At 45.2% G+C, this 26,194-nt stretch overlaps 1 protein-coding gene across 2 annotated transcripts in view; it reads left to right on the forward strand.

Moving 5' to 3' along the window:
* Positions 1 to 25,962, forward strand: part of TMSB15B (thymosin beta 15B) — a 43,094-nt gene extending 17,132 nt beyond the window's left edge. Inside the window, exons 1-3 of one of the 2 annotated variants that reach the window (XM_029607364.1) lie at positions 14,941 to 15,097; positions 22,862 to 22,969; positions 25,456 to 25,962. In XM_029607364.1, the coding sequence (XP_029463224.1) occupies positions 22,867 to 22,969; positions 25,456 to 25,493 (141 nt within the window). In that variant the 5' untranslated portion in view covers positions 14,941 to 15,097; positions 22,862 to 22,866 and the 3' untranslated portion in view covers positions 25,494 to 25,962. Of the gene's footprint in view, positions 1 to 14,940; positions 15,098 to 22,861; positions 22,970 to 25,455 lie in introns of those variants that run through there. The other variant, XM_029607365.1, reaches the window with a different exon arrangement.
* Positions 25,963 to 26,194: the final 232 nt, after the last annotated feature.

Raw genomic sequence — 26,194 nt, forward strand, 5'->3', positions numbered from 1 at the left:
GTGCCCCACCCCCCCCCCCCTTAAGAGGGAGGGGGCAGGAATGGCCATTGCTTTTGTCCACACTGCGTGACCAACAGTTAAGATCCAAAGAAGGTTTTTACTAATGCTGGCACTGTATGGTACACATGAAGAAGAAAGGGGGGGAGAGATGTAACATTGGACCAAATCACCAAGAACAGACACACATCCTTCTCACCATGGGCAAGATACCATGAGGAGAACTCTGCTTTCAGTGCAACAAGTTTTCTTCATGGCTGTTCCTACAGTTCATGGGAGGAAGAACCAGGATTCCAAAAGACACTGTAAACATACAATTAGCTCACTCGTGCATGATTTAAAATTATTGTATACTCATCAAAACAAAGATGCAATCGGTCCCAAGCATTCATTCACACTGGACATTAGCATTTGCTATTACTAGTCTGAAAAACTTTATATCCTGCCTAAGAGGGGTCTTCCAAGGGCCTTTAACCCTAAAATTCACATCATTATTACCGTTCCAAGTGCTGCACCAGAGAAAGCTGGTGGTCACCTGGCTGAGTGTGAAACTGGTTTTCAGGGCTGTTCCCAGATATGGGCAGGGCATCAACTTATTTTATTTAGTATTTTTATATACCGACATTCAATCTGAGATTGAAACTTGTAGTTTCCAACAGCCAAACCAGAGACTGCAGGGAGGTGGGCTGGAAAATGATGCACTCTGCTTAAACCCTTTCCTACCTTGCTCTGATGTGGTTTTGAATGTACAGTTATGCTCATCAGTTTACATACCCCTGGCAGAATTTGTAGGATGTGTGATCAGACAAGATGCATGTCTGTGTTATTCTGTGATGCATAAAAGAATCATTAAACTAATCATAGCAATAAAGGAAACAATAAAATGGGCCTGTTTAAAAGTTTGCATACCCTTAGTTCTTAATGTGTATTGCCCCCTTGTAGTCTTGGGATAGTTGTGAATGAAGTCCTTTTATTTTCTCATGTGGTAAAGCTGCCCATTCCTCTTGGCAAAAAGCCTCCAGATCCTGTAAAATCTTTGGTTGTCTAGCATGGACTCCAAGTTTGAGTTCTCCCTAAAGTGGCTCAGTGATGTTGAGGTCAGCAGACTATGATGGCCACTCCAGAACCTTCACTTTCTTCTGCTGCAGCCACTGAAGGGTCGACTTGGCCTTATGTTTCGGCTCATTCTCATGTTGGAAAGGTCAAGTTTGCCCCATGCTAATTCTCCTCTAGTATTTTTTTTTATTAAGAAATGATCATAGGAATATATACAAACAGTATATTAACTTCATACCCTTGCATAATAAAAGCTACACAGAACGCTCAACCAAATCTGGAAGTTGAGCTACCATTTCATCTTTCCCCTATAACTCCCCCCCTCCCCCCTGTTGCATTCTTAGCCTTTGCAAGAGAGATACCACAATACTAGAGGGCCTGTGGGGACTTTCTTCCTTTTCCATAGTAAATATTTCCTTCAAGGATACACCAGGAGTGAATAATTTAGTATCCCCTCCCCTTCAAGGATAGCCATGCCCTAGAGATCGCTAGGATTATGAGGTCATGAAAAGGGTAAGGATAACTGGCTCCTCCAGGCTATAACTAATAGAAGTGGCCCTCTCAAACCATCCCTTCCATCCTTTCAATATGACACATGAGAGATGACCACATCTATAGAACTTAGGTAGTTAGTCCCTCCGAAGTGCCATAAATTTCTCCATGTAACATATCTGCCGTAACTTGCCGCAGAGCTGAGCCATGCCTGGGGGTTCAGAAGATTTCCACAAAGCAGCAATCGGCAAGCAAGTTGCTGTTGTGATAAATATAAATATTTTCTGTTGCTCATAATCCAAAGCGTGATATTGAATCCCTAGAAGCCAATAATCCGACCGCAGTGGAACCAACACCCCCAATATGGCTTCTGCCATCCTTTGGCAAAGGCTCCAAAATTGTTGTAGCTCGGACATTGCCACCACATGTGCCACTGTCTCCCAACAAAGGGAGGATTGCCCCAGAGACCATTGGGCTACTCTCACTGGTGAATATTGCCATCGATAGAGGAGCTTATACTGGTTCTCCAGCATGGACGCTGACATTGAGAACCGAACCAGTGACTGGAAACACTCCTCTCCCCATTGAGTCCCCAAGTCCCATTCCCATGTGACCAAATGGGCTGCCTTCCTCCCCGTGATATTAATCAGCAGCTGATATATCTTCGATATTCCTTTTTGTAGCTGTCCAGCCAATATACAATAGCCTTCAAAGACTGAGCGAGGGAGCTGTAGGTCCAGTCGGGGTCCCTGTGTTAATATAAAATGCTGCATTTGTGCATAAGCCAAAACATCCTTAGCTGGTATGTGAAATGGTGTTTGCAGGTCTAAGAAGGGTACCATCCCCTGACACCATAGTTGACCAAAATTAGTCAAGCCTTTAACTTCCCAACTCCAAAAGACTGGGTTTTCCCGTCCCATAGGAAAGTCCTTAGGATACCAAATATGGGATAAGACAGAATAATGTTTTTGTCCCAGCAATTTAGATTTCCATCGTTTCCAGATTGTGAGGGTTGAACGAAGACTTGGGGGCAATAACACCAGTTCCTTTGGTGAATATGACATGGGCCAGTATATGGCCTGTAGTGGAGTCACTCCCGTCCAAACCTGCTCTATCAGTACCCATTGCTTGGGGGTGCACAAGTTATGACTTTCTATAAGATATTTCAATTCAGAGGCTACATAATAGTGTAAAAGGGATGTCGTGGCCAATAAAGGGTCTGATGGGATACTCTGGGGGGTCGCCTATGCCAACAAAAGATGTTTTCCTACGTTGGAGAGGCCTTAATTCCCCCTCAGAGGAAGCAAGGAGGGACCTGCAAGAGAGCTGATTTTGGGTAGCAAGCACATTTTAATTGCGGCCATCCTGCCAAACCATGAAAGCCCTAACCTTTCCCATTTGGCAATGTCCCCCATCAATGATCGAATTAAAGGTTCATAATTCAATCATGATAAAAGGTCTAGATCTAATCCAATATTAACCCCAAGATAACGAATGGGTCCCCTTGTCCACCTGTAGGGGAAGTCCTTCCTAGCAGTTTATAACATATCAGCCGAGAAATTCACCGGGAGAATCTTTGACTTTTCTGAATTAATCCGGAAGCCTGAAAGCCTACCATATTGCTCTATCGTGGACATCACCATCGGCACAGATACCATTGGCCGTGAAAGAGAGAATGATGTAGTCTACATGCAGTGTGATTTTTATATTGTTGCCCACCACACCGAACCCCATGAACCATATGGGCTCTCCGAATCACCTCTGCCAATGGCTCTAAACTCAAAGCGAACAAGAGGGGTGACGGGGCAACCCTGGTGGGTTCCCCTGCGAATAGGGAAATTGTCAGTATAACCATGATTTATCTTTAAGCATGCAAGGGGAGCCCTATAAAGTTCCTGGACCCATGTGGAAAAAGTCTTCCCCCCCCCCCCTTCCCCGGTCCACCTTATGCAAAACTGCAAACGGGGCCAGTAATCATTATCAAAAGCTGTTTCTGTGTATAGAGTGTTAAAAGCTGTGGGGGCCCCTTTTGATTTAGCTATATGGATCAAATCAATTTCCAGATATTATCCGATGTGCCCCTACCCGGCATAAAACCAGCTTGATCCTCATGAATAAGCCGCCCCATATGACCTCATAGGTGAAGCGCTAATACTTTGACAAGGATTTTTAAGTCAATGTTAAGAAGGGAGATTAGGCCTATATGAAGCACAACTTGCAGGGTCTTTTCCTGGCTTGGGTAGTATGGTAATACCTGCCATATTTCCAAAAGGGAGAAGACGCGCCACCTCCCTTAACTGGTTAAACATAGCCGCTAGTGGGGTTTGTAATAGTTTATACTTCTTATAAAAAAAGAGGTGTAAACCCATTGAGCTCTGGGGATTTTCCAGCTTTGAGATTCTTAATCACCCAATCTACCTCCAGTGGAGATATCAGTTTACCCAACTGTATCTGATCGGAAACTGGAAGACTGGGCATAGATATGTCTGCTAAAAAGGAGAGTATGTGTCCCTTGGGTGGCTCTATCTCAGGCATATATAATGCCTGATAATACTCTTGAAATCTATCCTGGACCTCAGCCTGTGTTGACAGCACTGCACCAGAGATGGACTTAATGAAGTGGGTCTCCGCTTTTACCTGTTTGGCCTGTAGTCGTCTAGCCAGCATTCTGCTATTTTTATCCCCAAATTCATAATGCCTTTGTTTTACCAGATCCAAAGCATAAGCTATGTCCTCTGTGTCAAACACTGCCAGTACCTCCCGCTTGTGAGTTAGCAATCTAATGGAAATAGCCCCTGGGTTCCATTTGTCTCCCCTCCAGCTCCCGCAAAAGAACCTCATGCCTAACCTGTCGCTGTTTCTTATGGTAGGATGCCAGACTAATACAGTGGCAACGTAAGACTGCCTTCATGCCCTCCCAAATGGACATTGAGGATTCGCCCACCACACTATTGTTAAAATAGTCCTCCAACACCTCAGCTAACCGATCTTGGTAATAAGGCTCCTTCAATAGGGAGTCATTCAGTTACCAATATTTGCGGTCAGTTTCCCACAGCCTCCAAGTTATCGAACAGATGATCAGGGCATGGTTGGACCATGTGGTCGGTTCTATGTTGGTTAGGGACGTTTCCCCAACCAGGTCTTTCGTGATGAAGAAATAGTCAATCTGGCTATAGGTATCATGTGGATGAGAGTAAAATGTACAGTTCCTACTATGTGAATGATGATCCCCCTTGTACGGGTCCTTGGTTAGGCCTCACCTGGAGTACTGCGCTCAGTTCTGGAGACCATATCTCTGAAGCGACAGAGAGGATAGAGGCGGCCCAGAGAATGGCGACCAAAAAGGTGGATGGTCTTCATCGAATGACTTATGAGGAGAGATTGAATCTAAATATGTACACCCTGGAGGAAAGGAGGAGCAGAGGTGATATGATACAGACTTTCAAATATTTGAAAGGTTTTAATGATCCAAAGAACGACAAAACTTTTCCGTTGGAAAAAATCAGCAGAACCAGGGGTCACGATTTAAAACTCCAGGGAGGAAGACTCAGAACCAATAGGGAGGAAGACTCAGAACCAATGTCAGGAAGTATTTCTTCATGGAGAGGGTGGTGGATGCCTGGAATGACCTTCCAGAGGAAGTGGTGAAGACCAAAACTGTAAAGGACTTCAAAGGGGCGTGGGATAAACACTGTGGATCCATAAAAGTCTAGATGTGAAATGAAGAGTGGGTGGCTCACGGGAACGACTGCTCCTACCTGGTGATAATACCCTTATTCAATAAACATACACACGGTTAATGCGACTCCAACATTGCTCTAAGCTTCAGCGGCAATGAGGAAATATGGGAAAAAAGGATTTGCATTCACAAAAAAGCAGGAAATAGCGGTTACTACCCCAAACCAAATGTGCCTGATACTTCACTTTCAATACATGTAAAGCATAGCTCTCTGCTTCAACGGCAGGGGGAATGAAGAAACATGGATCTATATTCAGGCTACAACCAACAAGGACTGAATTACATAGTCTGGATAAACAGATAAGCATGGGTGTAGCTTGGTTAATACCCCTAACTAATTAAGCTATTTCACTTAGATGCAGTTCCAACACTGCTCTCCTCATTAATGGTGGGGGTGGAAGGGAAATAGAATAAAAAAAGGTTACTAAAAGCCAAGAGTAACAGAAGTATGAGAGAAAAAAATAAAGTGCGAAAGCTTGCTGGGCAGACTGGATGGGCCATTTTGGTCTTCTTCTGCCGTCATTTCTATGTCAGGAAACCAACATCCGCTCATCCCTATGTCTCAGATGCCTTTCCTGGAGAAAGGCTATGGCGTTTGAAAGCCTCATTAGTTCCTTATAAAGCAATTTTCTCTTATTTGGTGAGTTTAGAACCCTTCACGTTGATAAGCACTTAAGCTCTGCCATGTATACCAGTTGTTCCCACCTTTTCCCACCCCCTTCCATGGTGCATAATTAGAAAATTAATGTCTGCTCCTACCCTCCCCAACCCTAGCCCTCTCCCGCTGATTTTGAAAAAGGCGCCACATCTCCCCATATTGCTGAAATCTCTTCCCTATGACATCCAACCTCTCCCCTCCCAATCCCTTCTTCCTCGTAGCTGTTCACCCACCCTAGCAGTGGACTCCTATCCAAGGAGGAATGCTCCCCCGCTGCCTAGCTATGAGGAATTGTAACAATCAGAATATGTCCCTAAAGCCATTCTCTCTATTAGGTGCTTTGTAGCTAACCTCCCCCCCCCTTGGAGTACATGCCACAAACAGCAAACACAATCAACCAATGCTAATAACTAGTGAATGCTAGGAGCCAGAGTGCAAATCTAAAATACCACTATAGCAAATATCAGCTCCTGTATTATGTACTTGCCCTTCAGACATCCAAAACATATATAATGTCTCAGCCAATAACTTCCATGTCCTTCGGGCCATATTCCATGGTGCATCGTTTTAACTCCACCGTCCACAATTCGTGGGTCATTCAGCACAAGTCTCATCTGGATCCTCTTATTCATGTGGGCCTCCCGAGGCCATGGTTATCCGGGTCCGCAGGATTCCTCGTGAGGCGCTGACCGCACTTTCCCACGCGCTGCCACTGGTCTGTCCATAGTTGAGGTATCCACTCCCACTGCTTGTAAGTCTTGCCTCCACCATGGTTTTCACCTGGGTAGTGACACCTTGAATTGTGAAGGCAAAACTCCATGGGTACACCCACCGGTAGCACAAATTCTCTTTCCTGAGGAGTGCTGTCAAAGTTTGTACTTCCCGTCGGCAATGCAAAGTAGCCAGAGCCAAGTCATTGAAAAGCTGCAGTTCATAGCCTTCCCAGCTGAAGGGTGACCCTCGCCGGGTGCATTGCAGCAGGTCTTCTTTTATGATTAACTGTGCAGACAGGCGATGATATCCTTTGGCGCGTAGCATTCCCCAGGGTGCGATGGGCTCGCTCCACTACTACCTCCGTTCGCTGCTGAGGGTCTCCTTTCTCCGCTTCCATTGCCAACAGTGCCGCACATATCTTGCGGGTTACCTCCATGGCATTAGCAAAGTCAGTTATCTCAGGGAGACCCCGGATCCGGACATTGGACCGACGTGATTTGGTTTTCAAGGTCCTCTAGTTTAAGAGAAGTTTCTTCCTGTTACTGCAATTTGGCCACCTCCATCGAAATCGTCACCATCTTTAGGGTTTGTCCCTCCACCATACTTTCAGCATCCTCCACTCCGCGACCCAAATCCCGCATCTCCCCGCGGAGGTTTTTGAGATTAGAATTTACATCCTCGTTTAAGCCTCTAATATCTTGTTTAATTTCGGAGAACCAGTTATCAAAGTCTTTTTTTCGTAAGAGAGGTCAGAATTGCCGACTTCCCCTCTGCTTCCAGCAGTTTCATCTCGGGTGGATCCTTGCGGTCAGGCTCTGCCGCCTCTACTCCCAAGGCTGCAAACCTGGATCCAGCGGCATCAGGAGTACCGGACCAAATCCACTGTCTGTTTTTTTGGGCTGGCTATGTTGGCCATCTTCTAATGCACCAAATATGTTTCCAAGGGGAAAGCGTCAAGATAGCTAAAGGATTTTGCTATTTTATGCAGCGGGGAAAGCAGAGAATCCGGGCTAGACATCCATGCTGATCAGTGACGTCACTTCCTCCCTCCTCCAGTATTTTCTGATAAGATGCTGCATTCATCCTGCCATCAATTTTGACTAAATTCCCTGTGCCGCTGCAGCTCACCCCCCCCCCCCCCCAAACCTCCATCTCCATGCTTCACAGTAGGGATGGTGTTGGAGAGGCGTCGAACATATTGTTTATGGTTGTGACCATAATGTTCAGTTTTGGTGTCATCAGTCTAAATTATTTTGTTCCAGAAGTTTTTAGACTTGTGCTATTTGGCGCATTGTAATTGGGCTGTTTTATGGCGTTGGTGCATTAGTAGCCTTTTTTTTTTTTCCCTGGCAACTCTACCATGCATTCCATTTTTGTTTCAGAATGCACAATAAGGAGATACTTAAACACCCACACCACTTTGTTTCAGAGAAGCCTGCATTTCAGTAGACGTTGCTTGTTGGATTTTCTCTGCATCCTGACAAATTTTCCTTGCGGTTCTGTCTGAAATCTTTGTTGGTATTAGGGGAATCCATAGCTTTCCACTTCTTGCTCAATTTAAACAGTACTAATTAGCATGTTCAAATCTTTGGATATCTTATCTTTTCCCGATTGATAAAGTTGAGCTATTCTTTTGGTCATAGATCCTTTGTTCTTTTGCTTTCCCCATACTTCAGTAACCACCAAAGTCTATGCAGCCCTGAATGAAATGCACAAGGGTTTCTGAACAGCTAAGAACATAAGAACATGCCATACTGGATCAGACCAAGGGTCCATCAAGCCCAGCAGCCTGTTTCCAACAGTGGCTAAGCCAGGTCACAAGTACCTGGCAGGATCCCAAGGGGTAGATAGATTCCAAGCTGCTTATCCCAAGAATAAGCAGTGGATTTCTGCAACTCTACCCTTAATAATGGTTAATGGACTTTTCCTCCAGGAACTTGTCCAAATCTTTTTTTAAACACAGATATATTAATAGCTTTCACCACATCCTCTGGCAATGTATTCCAGAGCTAAATTATGCATTGAGTGTTAAAAATATATATATCTATATATAATATTTTTTTTTCTTATTAGTTTTAAATGTGTTACCAAGTAACTTCATAGTGTGTCCCTTGGTCTTTGTACTTTTTCAAAAGAGTAAAGAACTGATTAGTGTTTACTCATTATTTTATAGACCTCCATCATATCTCTTCTCCAAGCAGAAGAGTCCTAACCTCCTTAGCCTTTCTTCATAGAATTGCTCCATCCCCTTTATCATCTTGGTCACTCTTTTCTGTACCTTTTTCTAATTCTGCTATATCTTGAGATGTGGTGATAAGAAATGAACACAATACTCAATATCAGGTTGCACCATGGAGTGATAGAGGCATTATGATATTCTGTATTATTCTCCATTCCTTTCCTAATAACCCCTAGCATTCTATTTTCTTTCTTGGCTGCTGCTTCTGCACACTGAGCAGAAGATTTTTAATGTATTCAATAATTATACCAAGATCTTTTCCTGAGTGGTGACTCCTAACGTGGAATCTTGCATTTTGTAGCTATAATTGGGCTTACTCTTCCCTAAGTGCATCACTTTGCACTTGCCTATATTCAATTTCATTTGCCATTGCAAAACTGGGTATGCAAATATCCTCTTACAATTTCTCACAATCCTTTTGTGATTTGACAATGTTGTTTGTCATCTGCAAATTTGGTCACCTCACTTGTTCCCATTTCCAGGTCACTTATAAACATATTAAAGAATTGGTCCCAGATCGGATCCTTGGGGCACTCCATTAATCACCTTTTTTCAGTGGGGAAAATTTACCATTTAGCTCTACTTTCTTTTCTATCTCTTAACCAGCTGGCAATCCACAGTAGGACACTGCCACCTATCTCATGACCACCTAACTTCTTAAGAAGTCTCTCATGAGGGACTTTGTCAAATTTTTTTTTTTTTAAATCCAGATACACTATATCAACTGACTCACCTTTATCTATATGTTTACACTAAAAATGTACAGCAAATTTGGGAGGCAAGACTTCCTTTGGCTCACTGCATGTTGGTGTTGTCCTGTTAAACTATGCTAATCTATATGTTTAGCAATTTTTTTCTTTATGATAGTTTCTACCATTTTGCCTGGCACAGATGTCACTCAGTCTGCAGTTTCCTGGATCACCCCTTGATCCCTTTTTAAAAATTGGTGTTACACTGGCAACCCTCCAGTCTTTAGGTACCATAGATGTTGATAGTTGACAAATTTCCAATAGGACATCTGCAATCTAATTTCTCAGTTCTTTCAACACTCTGCGATGTATACCATCTGGTCCAGGTGACTTGCTGCTCTTTAGTTTGTCAGTTTGCCCTAGTACATCTTCAAGGTTCACTGAGGTTTTGTTTCAGTTGCTCATTTCTTTGCCTGACTTATAAATTTCAGCTACTCTTGTGAGAAATATCTTACATCTTCCTCTGGGAATACTGAAGCAAATGTATTTAGTCTCTGCAATGGCTTTTTCATTCCTAAGTACTCCTTTTACCCCTTGCACATCTAATGGTCCAACTGACTCCCTTGCAGACTTTTTACCTCGAATGGACCTGAAAGTGTGTTTCATTTAAAAAAAAAAAAAAAAAATTGCTTCCATGGCAACTTTTCTAATTCTTTGCCTTCCTTATCAATGCTTTGCATCTGACTTGCCAGTGCTTATGCTGTTTCCAGTCTTCTTCATTTGGATCCCTTTTCCATTTTTTTGAAAGATGTTCTTTTATATATAGCCTCTCACCTCATCTTTCAACCATGCAGGTAGTTGTTTAGCCTTCTATCCACCTTTTTCTAATTTATTTATTTATTTAAAAACTTTTATATACCGGTATTAGTATGCATACATCATACCGGTTTACAATGTAACTTTAAAGGTAGAAATTACAATGAACAGGGAGGGCGAACAAGGAGGAGTATACAAAGAGCAGGAGGTGGAGGAATTAAAGCAATAAATAAAAAATGTTTGGAATTCATCTGTTCTGGGCTTCTAAGATGGTATTTTTAAACGTACAGGCAGGAGCTAAACTCTTAACCTTTTAGCCTTTCAGCTTTTTCCTAACCATTTTCCTCATTTTGTCAGTGGGGTTTTTTTGGGGTTTTTTTTAAGTTAAATGCTGTCATAGTAGATTTCTCTTTGGTGCTCCTTCCAGTTTTTAAGTCAAATTTGATAATGTGATCACTATTGCCACAGGTTCCAATACTGTTAACTCTCATGCCATATCCTATGTTCCACTAAGAATGAGGTCTAAAACAGTTTTCCCTCTTGTTAATTCTTGTATGGATTGCTTCATGGAGCTGTCATTTTATTTCAATTAGGAACTTTACTGCTCTAGAATGTTCTGTTCTGAAATTCACCCAGTCAATATTGGGGTAATTGAAATCACCCTATCACTGTGCTGCTGATTTTGTTAGCTTCCCTAATTTTTTAGATTCTCATTGTGTTCATTCTGCCAGGTGGATGGTAATACACCTCCATTACTATTTTATTCCCTTCAGTTGGAATTTCTATCCATAAACATTCAATATTGCATTTTGTTTCTTGCATAAATTGTATCCTGTTTGACTCTATGCTCTCTGTGACATTTATTTATTTATTTATTTATTTATTTAAGGCTTTTCTATACCGGCATTCATGATACAATCATATCATGCCGGTTTACAAATAACAGGGTTGTGAAAACTTTGTTCTCTTAACCAGTGCAGAAGAAGCAAAAAAAGTTACAATATAACAAGGTCTTTGAAACTGGGGAATGAAGGAGATAAGAGTAGATAGGAATGGATATAAACTTTACAGAGGTAGATTATTTACATTGTGCAGTAATGTCTCTTTGTGGTTAATATTTACATTAACCACAATATATTAATTAACAATAATATAGTGCCACTCCCTCCACTAACTTGATCCATCCTATCATTTTGATATAATCTGTACCTTGGTATCGGTGTCTCAGTGGTTCGCCTCTCCCCCCAGATCCTAACCCATCTAAAACTCCCTTCCTTGCTAACAGATTGGAGATGGGACTTCTCTCCTATGTCCCTGAAGGTCTCCTCTATCTCCTGCTGCGTCACTTAGCTCCTCCAGAGATTACTCGCGCTCTGGAGGACTTGGAGTGCTTTGCACTTACTTACAGGTCGATACAGTAACGTTGAGTTAAAGATTCCCGGTCTGTAACGTGCTGGGAGCGCACAATACAGACGAGTAAGGCCATCCAGCGATACAGTCTCCAGTTTCACGCGTCCTTAGCGCTTCCTAAACCCTTTCCGCACCCAGCATGTAAATGAACGAAAAAGCTGTATAATGAAGGAATTAGCTATTCCCCTGCGATACTGTAACGGGCGCTGATATTATCTCCTCCGTAACCCACTGTTCTGCCGCGGCCTTAACCTGCTAGTTTACCGCCTCCCCCTAGTAGGAGTTAGTGTAGTGTAGGGTAGTGTAAAAACATTGCTTACCCGCCCTGGTCCCGTCCGGTCTCCTGCAGCCCCGTCCGGTCCCCTCCTCCCGAAGCAAAAAAAAAAAACAAACGAAAAAGTAGCAAGGCTCGGGCCTGCTATGGTAAGTGTAAAAAGTGTAAAAAACAAAAAACCTGTGTGTTATATAAAAAAATAAAACAATTTTAAATACCTGTCGGAGGGCCGTGGGTCCAGGCGGCCGGTGGGCAGCCATCAGCGGCATCCGGTAGTCCCTTCTCCCTTCCTCCCTCCCTCCCCTGCCTGGATGAGCGCCAAAATCGCACGGGCGGGTCGGCAGCGGGGGGGCGGCAGCAGGATCCGGGAGCGGTGGGTAGGCAGCAGCGGGGTCCGGGGGGGCAGCGGCAGCGGGGTCCGGGGGGGCAGCGAGATCCGGGGGGCGAGTAGCGGCAGCGTGTTCGATCGGGCAGGCAGGTAGGTGGCAAAATAAAGATGGCCGCCTGCACGGGGGAAAGCTGCAATTGGCCGCTGAAGACGTGATGTCACGACGTTTGGCGTCACGGGGTGTGACGTCACGTCTTCAGCGGCCAATTGCAGCTTTCTCCCGTGCAGGCGGCCATCTTTTTTTCCCACCTACCTGCCCGATCGAACACGCTGCCGCTACTCGCCCCCCGGATCTCGCTGCCACTGCCGCCCCTGGATCCTGCTGCCGCTGCCCCCCGGACCCCGCTGCTGCCTACCCGCCCGTGCGATTTTGGCGCTCATCCAGGCAGGGGAGGGAGGGAGGAAGGGAGAAGGGACTACCGGATGTCGCTGATGGCTGCCCGCCGCCCACCGGCCACCTGGACCCACGGCCCTCCGACAGGTATTTAAAATTGTTTTATTTTTTTATATAACACACAGGTTTTTTGTTTTTTACACTTTTTACACTTTTTTACACTTCCTGGTACCTGTCATTTCAAATGTCATTTGAAATGACAGGTACCAGCGCACCCAGGTTACTGTATAGGCGCTGTTACAGCGCCTATACAGTAAAATGGGTTGCACGGGCATAACCCTTCCCTAACGCTTCACAGCCGCGGCATGCATTTGCATGCGATTAGAGGAGAGTATCGGGGAGTTAGTGAAGAGAACTGTGCGTGCGGGGAGGAAGGGTGCGCCTGACACTGCCGCACTGTTTTTACCGCGGCCTTACTGTATCGAGCCGTAACGGTACACATACAGCCTCTTGCCCACTGCGAGATAAACATTCATGTGGCATACAGTGCAAAAGATGGGAAAGCCTCACTGCTGGCCTACTTCCTGCATCATTTTATTGCTGTTAGCTATTTACATCCCTGCTCCCTTAGAGATTTTTAAAGTTAACCTAAACTACTTCTAGGTTATGGATTTATTTTGTATGTCTGGCAATAACCTTCACCACACTACACTTACTCCTATCTGCCTTATTTACCTAGTTTATTAACTCTTGCTTTGAATGAGAGTTATCTATAACAAATTACTCCTCCTATCAGTTACCATATAGAATGACCTCTAAGCCTCTAGGGCTATTAAAGGCAATAGGTAGAGCAGAGGAAGTTTAAGGTGTTGTGTGGTGTGCACTTACACTCCTCTGGTACAAGGGCTGTGGAGTTTGAAGTATGGATTGTTTGCTGTGACTTTTGGAGTCCAGGGGCTGCTTCTTCGAATATCCAGCTGAGCCTCCCCATCCTCTTCTGCTAGCAAGATTGTACTTGATAAAGAAAACAGTAGAAAGGCACCAGTATGTCTTTTTGGACTTGCATATAGACAGTTGAAAATCCTGCTGAGATTTGAACTCCTGACCGTGCTTTACAAGCAGTGCTCTTATCACTGAGGGCTGGAGCCTGCCCCTTGTTAATAAACAGACACTACAATCAAAGGAGGCACAGATATGGAGATCTAACTCATCCTTGCCATCTTAACCTGTGTGTCCAATATGAGTGTATAGTATGGGCCCAAACATGCAACAGTGTGTAACGTTTATGATTTTCCTTATTGCTATGGTTTGTTTAATGACTGAACTTGGATGCAGCACTTGATACTAGCACAATTTGAAACATTAAAAATAACGAGTGCTCAGATAAACCCCATATCTTTTTTCTTAACTACTATGCATCTTACCAATGCTGCCAGTGGTATGTAAACTTAGGAGCAGCCCTGGCTAAGCTTGTTGAGGCAGTGGGTGGCCTGATGAATCTTTTATTCACCGTTATGTGCTTATTTTACCATAAGTTCTCTTCCTCCCTCCTCCCCCCCCCCCCCCCCCCCCCCCCCCATTTCCAAGCACTGCAGGAAATTAAATGCTCAGAACCAGCGCAGGACAGCCAGTGTATGGATAAACTAAGGTTTTTCTTCTCATGCGTGACATCCCATGTAAGGCGACGGCCACACTAAATATCTCTGTTTTTTTTGGCCGGAAGGCGGTCCTTGCTGCGGATCACACCTTAAAATAGATCTGAGCGATTACAACAATTAGCACAGTAAGGGGACTGTTCAAGTGCGCTGCTTCTGCGATCACAAAGGTGAGATAGGAAGGGAACCGAGCAGTCCAGCAGACAACTTCTTATTGAACCGATTCTTGGTTATAAATAATGTCACAAGGAAAGACCACCATCCACTGCCTCTCACTTCATAAGAAGCGAAATCATTAGCAGGCGCCCCCTTGCACTTTTTTCCCTTTTTCTACAGTAAAACAGCTTTGAAAAAAGCGTTTCCTCAGAAAACGAGACAATTTTTCAGTCGTCCCGTCTCTGCACCAGTCGCAGGCGAGACTGTGCCTCTTCGATTGATAAACCGGAGGGAGTTTAATCCCGTTCCCACTCGGCCCGTGTGCTTCGGTTCATTTGGTTGAGCCAATGCGCGCGAAGTGGGCGGGTCTGGATGTAGGGCACGGTGGAACGGTCGGGCGCTATAAAAGGAGGCGTCCCGCCTTAGGAGGGCAGATTCACTTTAAGGATTAGCAGCTGTGGAGGTTTAAGGAGCGCGCAGGTAAGGCAGAGCCTGCGGCTCAGCGCGCAGGAATGGCAGAGGGAAGCGGCGCCAGATGTGGGGAGTGCCGGCTGCTCGGGGGTTTTATTGGCTTTAGGGGATGTCTCGCTTTCTGCCGCGGCTTCAGAAGGGATGAGGGGGGAAAAGCGTACGGATTCGTCGTGATCCTCCTCGCCCCCGTGGGGGTATGGGGGGGGCCTCTCGTTGCTAAGCAGACTGTGAATCCCCCCTCCCCCCCCCCCTCTTTCTGCGGATTGACATTTCACTGTAGCAAATATCTAGCCAGAGATCGTCTTTGGTTGTAACGGGATGACAGGGAAAAAAAGGGAAATTCTCACATTTATGGCGCGATGCGTGTTTTGCGCCCCATCCCCCCCCCCTCTAATTTGATGTTGGTTGGGGAAAAAAAATAGGTAGCCTACTTGCTTGTTGCAATCGGAGAAAAAATGTCCTCACTAACCTGAAGCGAGAGCAAGATTTGTTTTTGAGGGGTGGTGTTTTTTTTTTCTCCCTTGTCCAGTAGACGTCTTCGTTCTCCCCCCCCCCCCCCCCCCCCTCGGGACTGTAACCAAGTACCCCCCGCCCGCCTGCCTTTGTTCGAGTTTGCACCCTTCCCCCCCTACTTGGTCTTTCCCTCTGAGCTGTAGTGAAGTCTCCTTTTTCCTTGTTAATAGACTTCGTGTCTTAATTGGATTAAAAAAAAAAAAAAAGATCCTGGTTTGAGAGAGGGACATGGGGAGCGGGTGCTTGGAAATCGTGCTCTTTTTATTTATTTAAAGGTGGGTAAAGTACAGCGCTCCGATTCTAAAGTGCAGAAAGTGGGAGTGCGGATTTTTTTTTTCTCGTCCAAACGTTCCCTGGAAATGCCGAGAGCGGTGACTCATCCAGCCCGAGCTCTTACTGCCGGGGGGGGCAGGAATTGCTGCTGCTTGCCCTGAGTTATGGTTCAAATAAAATTAAACAGGGTGGGAGCTGACTTTTTTTTTTTTTTTTTGTCATGCTCCAAGCGGGGTGTGGGAAGTGGTTTGGAATGCTTGCGATGCTTAGCAAAAAAATTTAAAAAATAAAACATTTCTTCCGAAGGAAGCGCCTGAGAGCCCCAGAACTCGACGTCGTAGTCCGAAGAAAACGGCGGTGCGGAGAGGGGTCCTTTATAATTATAGGAGGGGGGGGGGGGAGGATTTAGCTGCCGAGGCTTATGGAACCTGGATAACGTTAATGCCTCTCGTAGCTCATTCCCTGAAGAGAAATCAATGTGAGGAATCTGTACTGGGCTTGAGAGAGAGAAAAAAAAGACGCTGTCCTGAGGCAATCCGAAGGCATGGAGCAAGATGCGAGAGTGCCATCTGGCCTAGCCCTGTGCCTTCCTCGGAGGATTCCTTGGCGAGCGTGAGCCCCTTCGGCTGCCTGCTCGTTCCCTCTTCTGGCACTCTCGCTGCCTGGCCGCACTTTCAGTCTCTTGTGCTATATCGGCCTTTATTTGTGTCTCTTCCAGCTTAGACTGACTTCTCATGAAAGCAATAGCTTCCTGTACAGATGTGCTAATACTTGGCTGGGTCGTTTGCCTTATGTAGATTCTCCTGAGAAAAGAATGATATTTTTACCTAAAAATATCGCTGGAATTCAGCTTTGTGGGCTGAAATGGGAGGAGGCCATCCCCAGCCACAAGTATACCATCTGACAGCCCAATCTATGCCCCCCTCACCCAGTATTGTCCTATGGAAGGCTATCCTACTGCCCCATGCACTCTTACATCCTTTGATAGGTGTCCTGTAAAAGAGAGAACAATCTTCTATCTCCTAGGCTTGTGTGGTTGCTCTGCCTGCAGAAAAGCTGTTTTCCAGGACTTCATGGCATGATCGTGGGGTCCTTCGGCTTTCCTCATGATTTCCCACCCAGTATTGTCCTTTTGGAATTAAGGGAATAATTAGAGGAAAACTATCTTGGCATTTTGTGCATTTCCATTAGGTCCAGGCATGAAACGTGTTAGATGTGTTTCACGTCCACGGGCTGTGCATAATTTGGCCTAATGTGGGAACTTGCATATGTATTTGTGGCTGGTGCAGAAACAGTGTGGCATGGAGGGGTATTTGGAGGAGTGAGGGTAGGGAGCACGTATACTAGTATTAAGAACATGCCATACTGGGTCAGACCAAGGATCCATCAAGCTCAGCATCCTGTTTCCAACAGTAGCCAATCAAGGCCATAAGAACCTGGCAAGTACCCAAACACTAAGACTATTCCATGTTACTGTTGCTAGTAATAGCAGTGGCTATTTTCTAATGGGCGGATACAGTACAGTGCGCACAGTTAGCTGGCATTTGGATGCACGTTTTCGACGTGCTAGCTTTACCCCTTATTCAGTAAGGGGTAATAGTGTGTCCAACCCCCACCAAACCTAATAGCGCCCTCAACATGCAAATGCATGTTGATGGCCCTATTCGGTATTCCCACGCGATACAGTAAGTAAAATGTGCAGCCAAGCCGCACATTTTTACTTTAAGAAATTAGCGCCTACCCAAAAGGTAGGTGTTAATTTCTGCCGGTGCTGGGGAAGTGCACAGAAAAGCAGTAAAAACTGCTTTTCTGTACACCCTCCGACTTAATATCATGGCGATATTAAGTCGGAGGCCCCAAAAGTTAAAAAAAAAATAAAAAATGAAAACATTTAAAATGGGCCCACGGCTTGCGGGCCGAAAACCGGACGCTCAATTTTGCCGGTTTCCGAACCCGTGGCTGTCAGCGGGCTCTAGAACTGATGCTGGCAAAATTGAGCGTCTGCTGTCAAACCCGCTGACAGCTGCCGCTCCTGTCAAAAAAGAGGCGCTAGGGACGCGCAAGTCAACTTAATAGCAGGCAATGGATATTTTTGGAAGGTAACGTTTTCTCGTTGTCTTATTGCAACTTTTCTCTCTCAAACATTCTATGGTAAGTGGGAACCACCCATGGTTGTAAAATAGTGTTGCATGCAGGTGAGGTTCAGGGAGGCGCACAGACTCTAGTGTATAAAGCTTAAACCCAATGAAATAGAAGTCCTCTCAAGTCCTGATAGTTTACATAGTTTTAAAGGGGCTGAGGCCTTTTATGTAAGATTGTGCAAAAGTTCCTCAAAGAATTAAGTTGCACAGGCTGGTGGTACTCACAAGAGTGGCTGTGCAGTGACACTGATGTATACCAGTGTTGATGGCTCCCTTAGTTTCCTACATCTCAGTGTTGGGCAAGCCATTGTCTGGCGCTGCTGCTGCACTCTTAAATTAGCTGGCCCTTTCCACTTCAGCCAAGCATGTCTCTCTCAAATGTCACACTACTTTTGAAAGTGCTCCTACCTGGTGGGAAGCTGGATTCTTGTTAGGCCCTATTTAACTTAATTACAGCCACACCCTTTCCTCTATCCACTAAATGTGCAATCTTATCCACTGACATTTTAAAGTGTCCGCTGTGATGTGTGCCCCTCATACATATTTATGAAAACTACCTCCGTAACCTGTTAGGACGTGTTGAATTATAACCATTTGTTACTCTTGTAAACCGTTGTGATCTCTTACATGGAACAACATTTATATAAAATGTCTAAATACTTATTTACTGCTCCACTTGTTAGATTTCATAATGGTGGTTGCAGCTAAGTGGGAGTCATCGTTGTCTTACAGTGAATATACCTTTCTGCTCAAAAACAATAGCTAAGAGTTCTTGTTCTGGTCGCCTTGCTTGTGGGCGGAGATACTACCTATGCCCTGAGAACATGGAGGTGCAACCTTAAAAAATCTCACTCCTGGAGGGTGGCGGGTATGTTAGAAAGAAAGTGTGTGTTAGTGAAAAATGCACTTGCATATATCGAATGCATGGTAATATATAAAAACACACTATTAGCCCACTTGCAGATTTGAGAAGCTCCAAGCTGCAGTGCTGTTAGCCCGAGCTCCTGACTGCTTGCGCATCTTGCAAGCATTCATAATTTGATTACTTTAATGTAGCAAACCCATCAAATGCAAATCTTTTAGTCATCTCGTGCATGGATCAATAAAAAGAGCTGAGCGTGCTGGTGTTGAGTTCCTTGATGATTCCCATAAATCTAAACTTCAGTAGAGGGTTTAGCGAGGAGAGTATGACTGTCAGGAAGAATGGGGACTAGGGAAAAGCACACTTAATTAAAAAAAAAAAAAAGTGTGGGGGGGGGGGGGGGGGGGGGGGGCAGGCAATCTGACCTGGGATTAAAGCTGCCTGCACAAAAATGGTAAGATACCTTACAAGTGCTGGCCTTTCCCAAGTAAGGAATAATATTTTTATGGCATGTTTACATAATTCAGCTTATTGGTGAGTCACAGTTGTGTAGCCCCGCTCCATCTCCAGCATTGTGAACCTGATTTTTTTTTTTAAAGGAAATTAGCCCTGTGCCTCACGTCATCTACAGCTAACTTCATGTTGATATAACATTAATAAACCAGATTATAATAGAAGTAAGGTCTATCAGGTGAGACCACAGGTGTATCATATCCATATATGCACCTTCTAGGGTAAGGGGTAGATTTTCAGAGCCCTGCTCGCCGGTAGGCCTATTTTACATAGGCCTACCGGCGCGCGCAGACCCCGAGACTCGCGTACGTCCCGGGGTTTTCGGAGGGGGGCGTGTTGGGGGGCGGGCCCGGTCGTCGCGGCGTTTCGGGGGCGTGTCGGCAGCCTTTTGGGGGCGGGTACGGGGCGTGGCTACGGCCCAGGGGCGTGGCCGCGCCCTCCGTACCCGCCCCCCGGTCGCGGCCCGGCGCGCAGCAGGCCCGCTGGCGCACGGGGATTTAAGTCTCCCTCCGGGAGGCTTAAATCCCCCGACAAAGGTAAGGGGGGGTGTAGAATGGGCCGGGTGGGTGGGTAAGGGAGGGTAAGGTGAGGGGAGGGCAAAGGAAAGTTCCCTCCGAGGCCGCTCAGATTTCGGAGCGGCCTCGGAGGGAACGGGGGGAGGCAGCGCGGCTCGGCGCGCGCAGGCTATACAAAATCGATAGCCTTGCGCGCGCCGATCCAGGATTTTAGTGGATACGCGCGGCTCCGCGCGTATCTACTAAAATCCAGCGTACTTTTGCTTGAGTCTGATGCGCAAGCAAAAGTAGGCTGATCGCGCTTCTCTTAAAATCTACCCCTAAGTGCCTAATGTAATGCTGAAACTTGGATATAAAAATATGAAGTACAGAGATGATGTTTTGAATTTGAGCTCATACTGCATTCCTGGTCATTCAAAAACTCAATGCTGTTTAAAATATTATAAGAAAATACAACAGGGGTAAAGCGGGACTTCCAAGGCTTCCTCCCTCTTCTTCCCCCCCCCCCCCCCCAAAAAAAAATCTCTGCACACCAAAATTAGGTTTACTAAGGCCGCAGTTGGCATTAATACATAACCCAAGCCAAACTTCTTAACACATAGCCTCCCTCAACCTCCTTATCCAAATGCCCCTGCCTGCCCCCCCAGCAGCACACTGCCACATACTGGTTCTCACCACGGCCCAGCAGGAGAGGACCCACACCTTGTACAGTGACCACATTAAATGTCAGCCCCCCCCCCCAAGCTACACAAGGCACTCCCCCATGTTAACCATCCTGGTCCTAACTTTGCATTTGTACAATCACCCAAACTTAGGATCGGGTTTGTCAGCCCCATTGTGCCATAATCATAACCAAGAAATAAAGATTAACAACCGATAATCAGGGAGGGGGAGATAAAGCCATCCTAGGATGCCTCGAGCTCAGAAACCTGACGTGAGCAATAGCTGCCCTCAGAACGCACTCAAATTACCCTGCTCTCCACCCCCCCGCCCCCTTCTGGGCACAACCAATCAGGGCACCTGACCCAATTCAAAACACAAAGGGGCTGATGCAATATCATGCGCTGAGCCTAGTGCACAGGTGTTAACGACCGCTTGGACGTGAGTCCATAACCCCTGATGCAATAAGGGGGGGATCAGTGTGTCTAAACTCGTACGTAGCTAATAGCACTCATCACGTGTAAATTCCATGTACATGAGGCTATATCTATGCAATACAAAAAATCCCTGTGCACCCAGAACAGGTGTAAAGTCTTCCTGCGTCTCAAGGGCTCAACTTATACAAAAATTAAATTTTTATGCAGTTCCTCCTACCTACTAGGGTTGTGATACCAAGTAGGAAGAACCACAGAAAGCAGCACCATGCAAAAAAGTCTTGATGTAAAAAAAAAAATTTGGGATGCACAATATACACCCTCCTGTACCATTATAATGTGCGTGCATATTGTGACTGTAAATTAGCTGCTGCAGGATAAAACGGATGCTCGTAATTTGAGCTTCCATTTTGGTAACCTGCACACAACCAGGGCACTTAATTTATTCACTGCCTCGCTTGCTACTGCTTGGACCTTTCACTGACATGTGACAAAGGACCAATCTCCTTTCAGAAGGCTGTCCTGAAAGGGGATTGGTCCTTTCACTTCCACCTGTCAGTGGAAAAGACCAATCGAACAGCCCTGTTGGGGGTGGGGTGGGGAGGGAGCTCTGGCCAGGCTGTTGTAGATGTGCAGTCACTTCTCCTGGGCGCCTGATGCAGAGAGCTAGGGAGGCACAAATTACCCATGGCGCATCCCTTTTAGCACGGCAGCTCATTTGCATATTGTGTGGAGCGCCCAGAAGAGGTGGATGTACACGCATTAAAAAAAAAAAAAAAAAAAAAAGTCCGCGTTTGGATGCACACGATATTGCATTGGCCCTAGAGTGTTTTGCTGCTGCAGTTGCTGTGGCTTCCACTGCAACCACCTGTGTGCTTAGCATGTGTACAGGGGTCAGGAGAAGCAAGCCTACCCCATCACCATGTTAATGGCAGCAGGGTGGACTGTGCCCTCCCAGCCTTATACATAATCCAAAAACATAATATCATATATGAAATGCCTTATTGCATGCATACATCCTTCATATCTTATAAATATATAAAATGTATATGCAGTCACTCCTACTGAGGGACTGGGCAATAGTTTCCTCATGAATCATTCAATTAACTGACACTCCCCCCCCCCCTTCATAAAATCAAAGTCTCAAAAAAACACATAACCCATTAAAGCATGGGCAGCAAAACTCCCCATAAGGTCCCCTTGATGGGCCCTACTGAAAGGGGTGAATCCCTTCTGCAGCAACCCTGCCCTGGAACAAATTCTGTCTCTTCATGCTGCCAGTGACTCTGTAGGGTGGGGAGTAACATCCACGTCCTGCTCTGTGCTGGAACAGCAGAATGTTCCTTGCTCCTGCTGGCGAAGAGGACCAGTTCTGCAGCCCACCAACTAGCTTGGGACATCACAGGTCCCCGCTCTGTATCTGGGCTCCAGCTGTAACCTGGGAGTGGCATCCGCCCCCCCCCCCCCCATCCTTTTGTACAGCCCTAGAGGAAGTGGGGAAATTCCTCCCCCTCTCCCCTATAACATTTTGGATTCAGTGAATGTAATGGGGAGGAAGGCCTGGTTTATGAAGATCATACCATTGTCCTTGTTTTTAAAGATCTAGGGTGTGGGGAAGATGGTGACTCATGTAATGCAGTACTGGGAAGCGCAGAGTACAGTTTACAATGCATCCTGAGAACATCTGGCTTCAGAACCTAAGGCAGTCTGTAGCTGGCTGGTATCTGTCTCTGACTGTGGTTAAACTACCTGTTTTCAGACCTGCTTATAATGCTGTGTTCTTCTGGGAAAGCTTTTTGTATTTATAGTGCAGATTCTATATAACGTGGTCTTCATACTTTTTTTTCTTTTTTTTTTTTTAGCCACAATGTCTGACCCAAAGCCTGATCTGTCTGAAGTTGAGAAATTTGACAAGAAGAGGTTGAAAAAGACCAGTACAGAGGAGAAGAATACCCTGCCTTCGAAAGACAGTAAGTGTGTGAGTGGCTGTATAAAGGGAGGTTGTGGTCTCTTCATGGGAGACTCTAGTTTCAGTGTGACATTGGAGGCTGTGGTTATGTTGCTGGCAATCTCTGGGTTTCCTGCTGACATGAGTGGGGTAAGAGTGCAAATAATTTTTTTGGAGGGGAGGGGGGATCATTTTTGTGTACACACAGAAAATAAAACTTGTGTTTTATTTTGAAACATGACCACTGTTTGGTTTTTTGTTTTTTTTTTAATTGCTTCAAAATCAATGCACATCCCTAGAGTGGGGGGGAGGGGGGTGATGCAGCTCAGTCTAAATGCAATCACATCTGGCTGTGTGTCTTTGGATAAGGGACATGTAACTTCTTTTGTTGTAGCACAAATAAGTGTCGCTGTATTGCATCAATGCTACAACCTACCGTGGCAAGTGTTCTCTTTTTTTCTTAAAATGGAACTTGACCATTTCCAGAACCCGCCAAGTCTCATACTCGCAGTAGCTAGGGTAGTAAGGACATAGCACACTGATCATGGGTAGGGCTTCTGCAGCCGTGGTAAGGGCCATAAAATTTGTCCCTTGACCACTGGTCAGTCCTGCCCAAATTGCAGTAGGAGACCAGGATCTGAAGAAAATCATATTGGTGGCCGTGAGACAGCACACTGCTTCTCTGCTGGGCTCCCTCCCTTATCTGGAAATAGGAGGGTGGTGGCAGCATTCGTCTGCTGCGGGATCTTTGAACCATGTGGTTCAAAGCACAACTTAGAGCCAATGGTGGAGGAGGAGGAGGTGGGGAGGACACACCCAAGCATGCAAGCAAGCCTGCTGTCCTCCTAATACCAAATAGGAGGGGGAGGGGGGGAGCACAAGGAGCAAAGGGAAGTGAGTGTGAGGGGTGAACGAGCCACGGTGAGGGGGGGGGGGGGGAGTGGACAAGGGATGGATTGTTATAAAGGGGATCACTGTGGGTGCAAGTGGAGTGAGGAGATTGGAGGGGGGGCATGGGGGAATGGAAGGGATGGGGATGTAATTGCAGGAGCTGTGGCTTCCTTGCTTCTCTTGCCCTCATTCCAATCTTCCCTCTGCCTCCTCTTCCACCCAATCCCTAGTTCTTTTTCTCTTCTTCCCAATTCCTCCATCCCTTCCTTCTATCTCCCCATTCCTGATTCTTCCTTCCAATCCTCCCCTGCGCTTTCCTTTTGCTTATCATCCCTTATTCCTTTCCTACCTCTTCTCTCTACTCCTCCTCCTGCCTAAGAGTTCCCCCTTTCCTTCTTTCTGTTCCCAGATCACTTTCCTTCTTAAAGAATCAAATTGAATTAACTGGTCACAGAAATGTCAGAAAATGGCTATCTTTATAAAACAGACACTTAAATTAGCAAATATAAGCAGATTTTGCCACAGAATTCTGCTCATGGGGTCCTGCCTCTGATTGCAAAGGTGGAGCCCTCTGCAGCATCCAAGCCACAGTGTTGTGAGTTTGGACGAGTGGCATGTCTTTCCCCCGCCAGCCCTTGATTGTTTGTAGTGCTTGGGTTACCCAATGTGAAGATTGTATTCGGAGTGGTGTGATTGCAGATATGCGGTGTCGCCATAGCATACTGCAGCTGAAGAGCAATTCATAACTCTTCTAGCACCACTCCTTTTTTTTTTTTTTACTAGCTCAAATCCGTTCAGATGACTGAATTTTTTTATAATCTAGTCTTCAAATGGGGCTGTAGTGGTGCCTCTAAATTAGCTTCCAGATCTCTTCCAGATAAAAGAACCTACAGCCAAATAGAACTCTTTACATTTTACAAAAGCAACTCTTTCTGTAAAGATGATGCGTTTTTTTATTTAAAGAAATGCAAATACTTTTCCATATTTGGGAATCTAACTTTCATTTTTTGTGTGGCTAAATCTTCCAATTATGGCTGTTGAAACAAGTTGATAGAATTTTTTTTTCCCTTCTGATCTCATTTACAAAGAACTTGGCAAATGAGAATTTGCCATTCTTGTGTTTATATAAACAAGCCAGCAGAAAATATAGCTATTAGAGATTACAAAGTTGGCTAGCAAGCTTATTCTTCTAAGGCGCTTTTTTCTTACAAACCAATCTTATTTTTTTATTTTTAGAAAAACTGAATGCTCGGCATTTGAGCCTGACTCCCCTAACGCTTGTGCATGGCTATGTTTGGGGGGGGAAGGGTGAAAGCTTAGTGAATGTAACCTTTTGCTTGCTGTTGGAAGTAGAAAGGAGGCAGTGGAATACAGAGGTTGAGAGCAGGTCAAGCAGAATGTGGGGTAACATCTACAGGCGATCTCATTTTCATAACTGTTTCATGGTTGCAAGTAACAATTTTGTTTTCACAAAGTGCTATTCTAGTTTCCAATATGCTGTGACAAGCTAGTTTTTGCTGCTTTGCACATTTTTAGTTCCTTGTGTAAAATGCTTGTAATGGGCATATCTTGTGGAGTAACAAATTCTTTAATTTTTTTTTGTCCCCCCCACCCCAGCAATCGAGCAGGAGAAGGCAGCATGTCAGAAGTCATAGGGGACAGATGTGACCACCACTTGTGCTGTGCTTTTTTTTTTTTTTTCCCCTCCAAATCATTTTTATTACGGCTGTGAATACAATCAAGCCATTGGCATTTGTGTTTTTTGGGGTTTTTTAAATTTTTTTTTTTAATGTCTTTTAAAATTGAATCCTCCCAATACACCAAGAGCTTTGGAAAGCTGAGGAGAAGCACACCCGCTCTGTTCCCTGCTACACCAGCTTCTAAGCCTGCCCTGACCATGTGCCCACCACCTGCTTACATGCTCATTCCTGGAGCAAGAGATGAGAAATGATTTTGAGGTGGAAACAGCTTGGTGAGGAACTGCCAAAGGATTTGGGGAGCTGTGGTTAACATTCCTTGGTTTGGAGGAGAGGTGGCTTAGCTTGTGTATTCACAGAATGATGTATTTTGTTGCAGCTTCATGTTTTGTCTTCTGTTAAATAAAAAAAAAAAATGATATATAAACTTTTTGTTTTGTATGTTTAAGGGGGGGGGGCGGTGTTCTTATTTACTGGACTACTGTTTGAAAGGAAAATCCCATAGCCAGGCCCTGAATTCCCTACCCTTGGTCTCCCTGTTTCCCAAGGACTCCAAACTGATTTCTAACCTAACAATTCTAAACTCAGATTGTCTTGCATCTAAATTGGTTTCTATTTATACTATTTTTATAATACAATGTGTGCAATAGGTATTCTAA

This window comes from Rhinatrema bivittatum, chromosome 6 (genome assembly GCF_901001135.1).
Source record: "Rhinatrema bivittatum chromosome 6, aRhiBiv1.1, whole genome shotgun sequence".
Lineage (NCBI taxonomy): Eukaryota > Metazoa > Chordata > Amphibia > Gymnophiona > Rhinatrematidae > Rhinatrema > Rhinatrema bivittatum.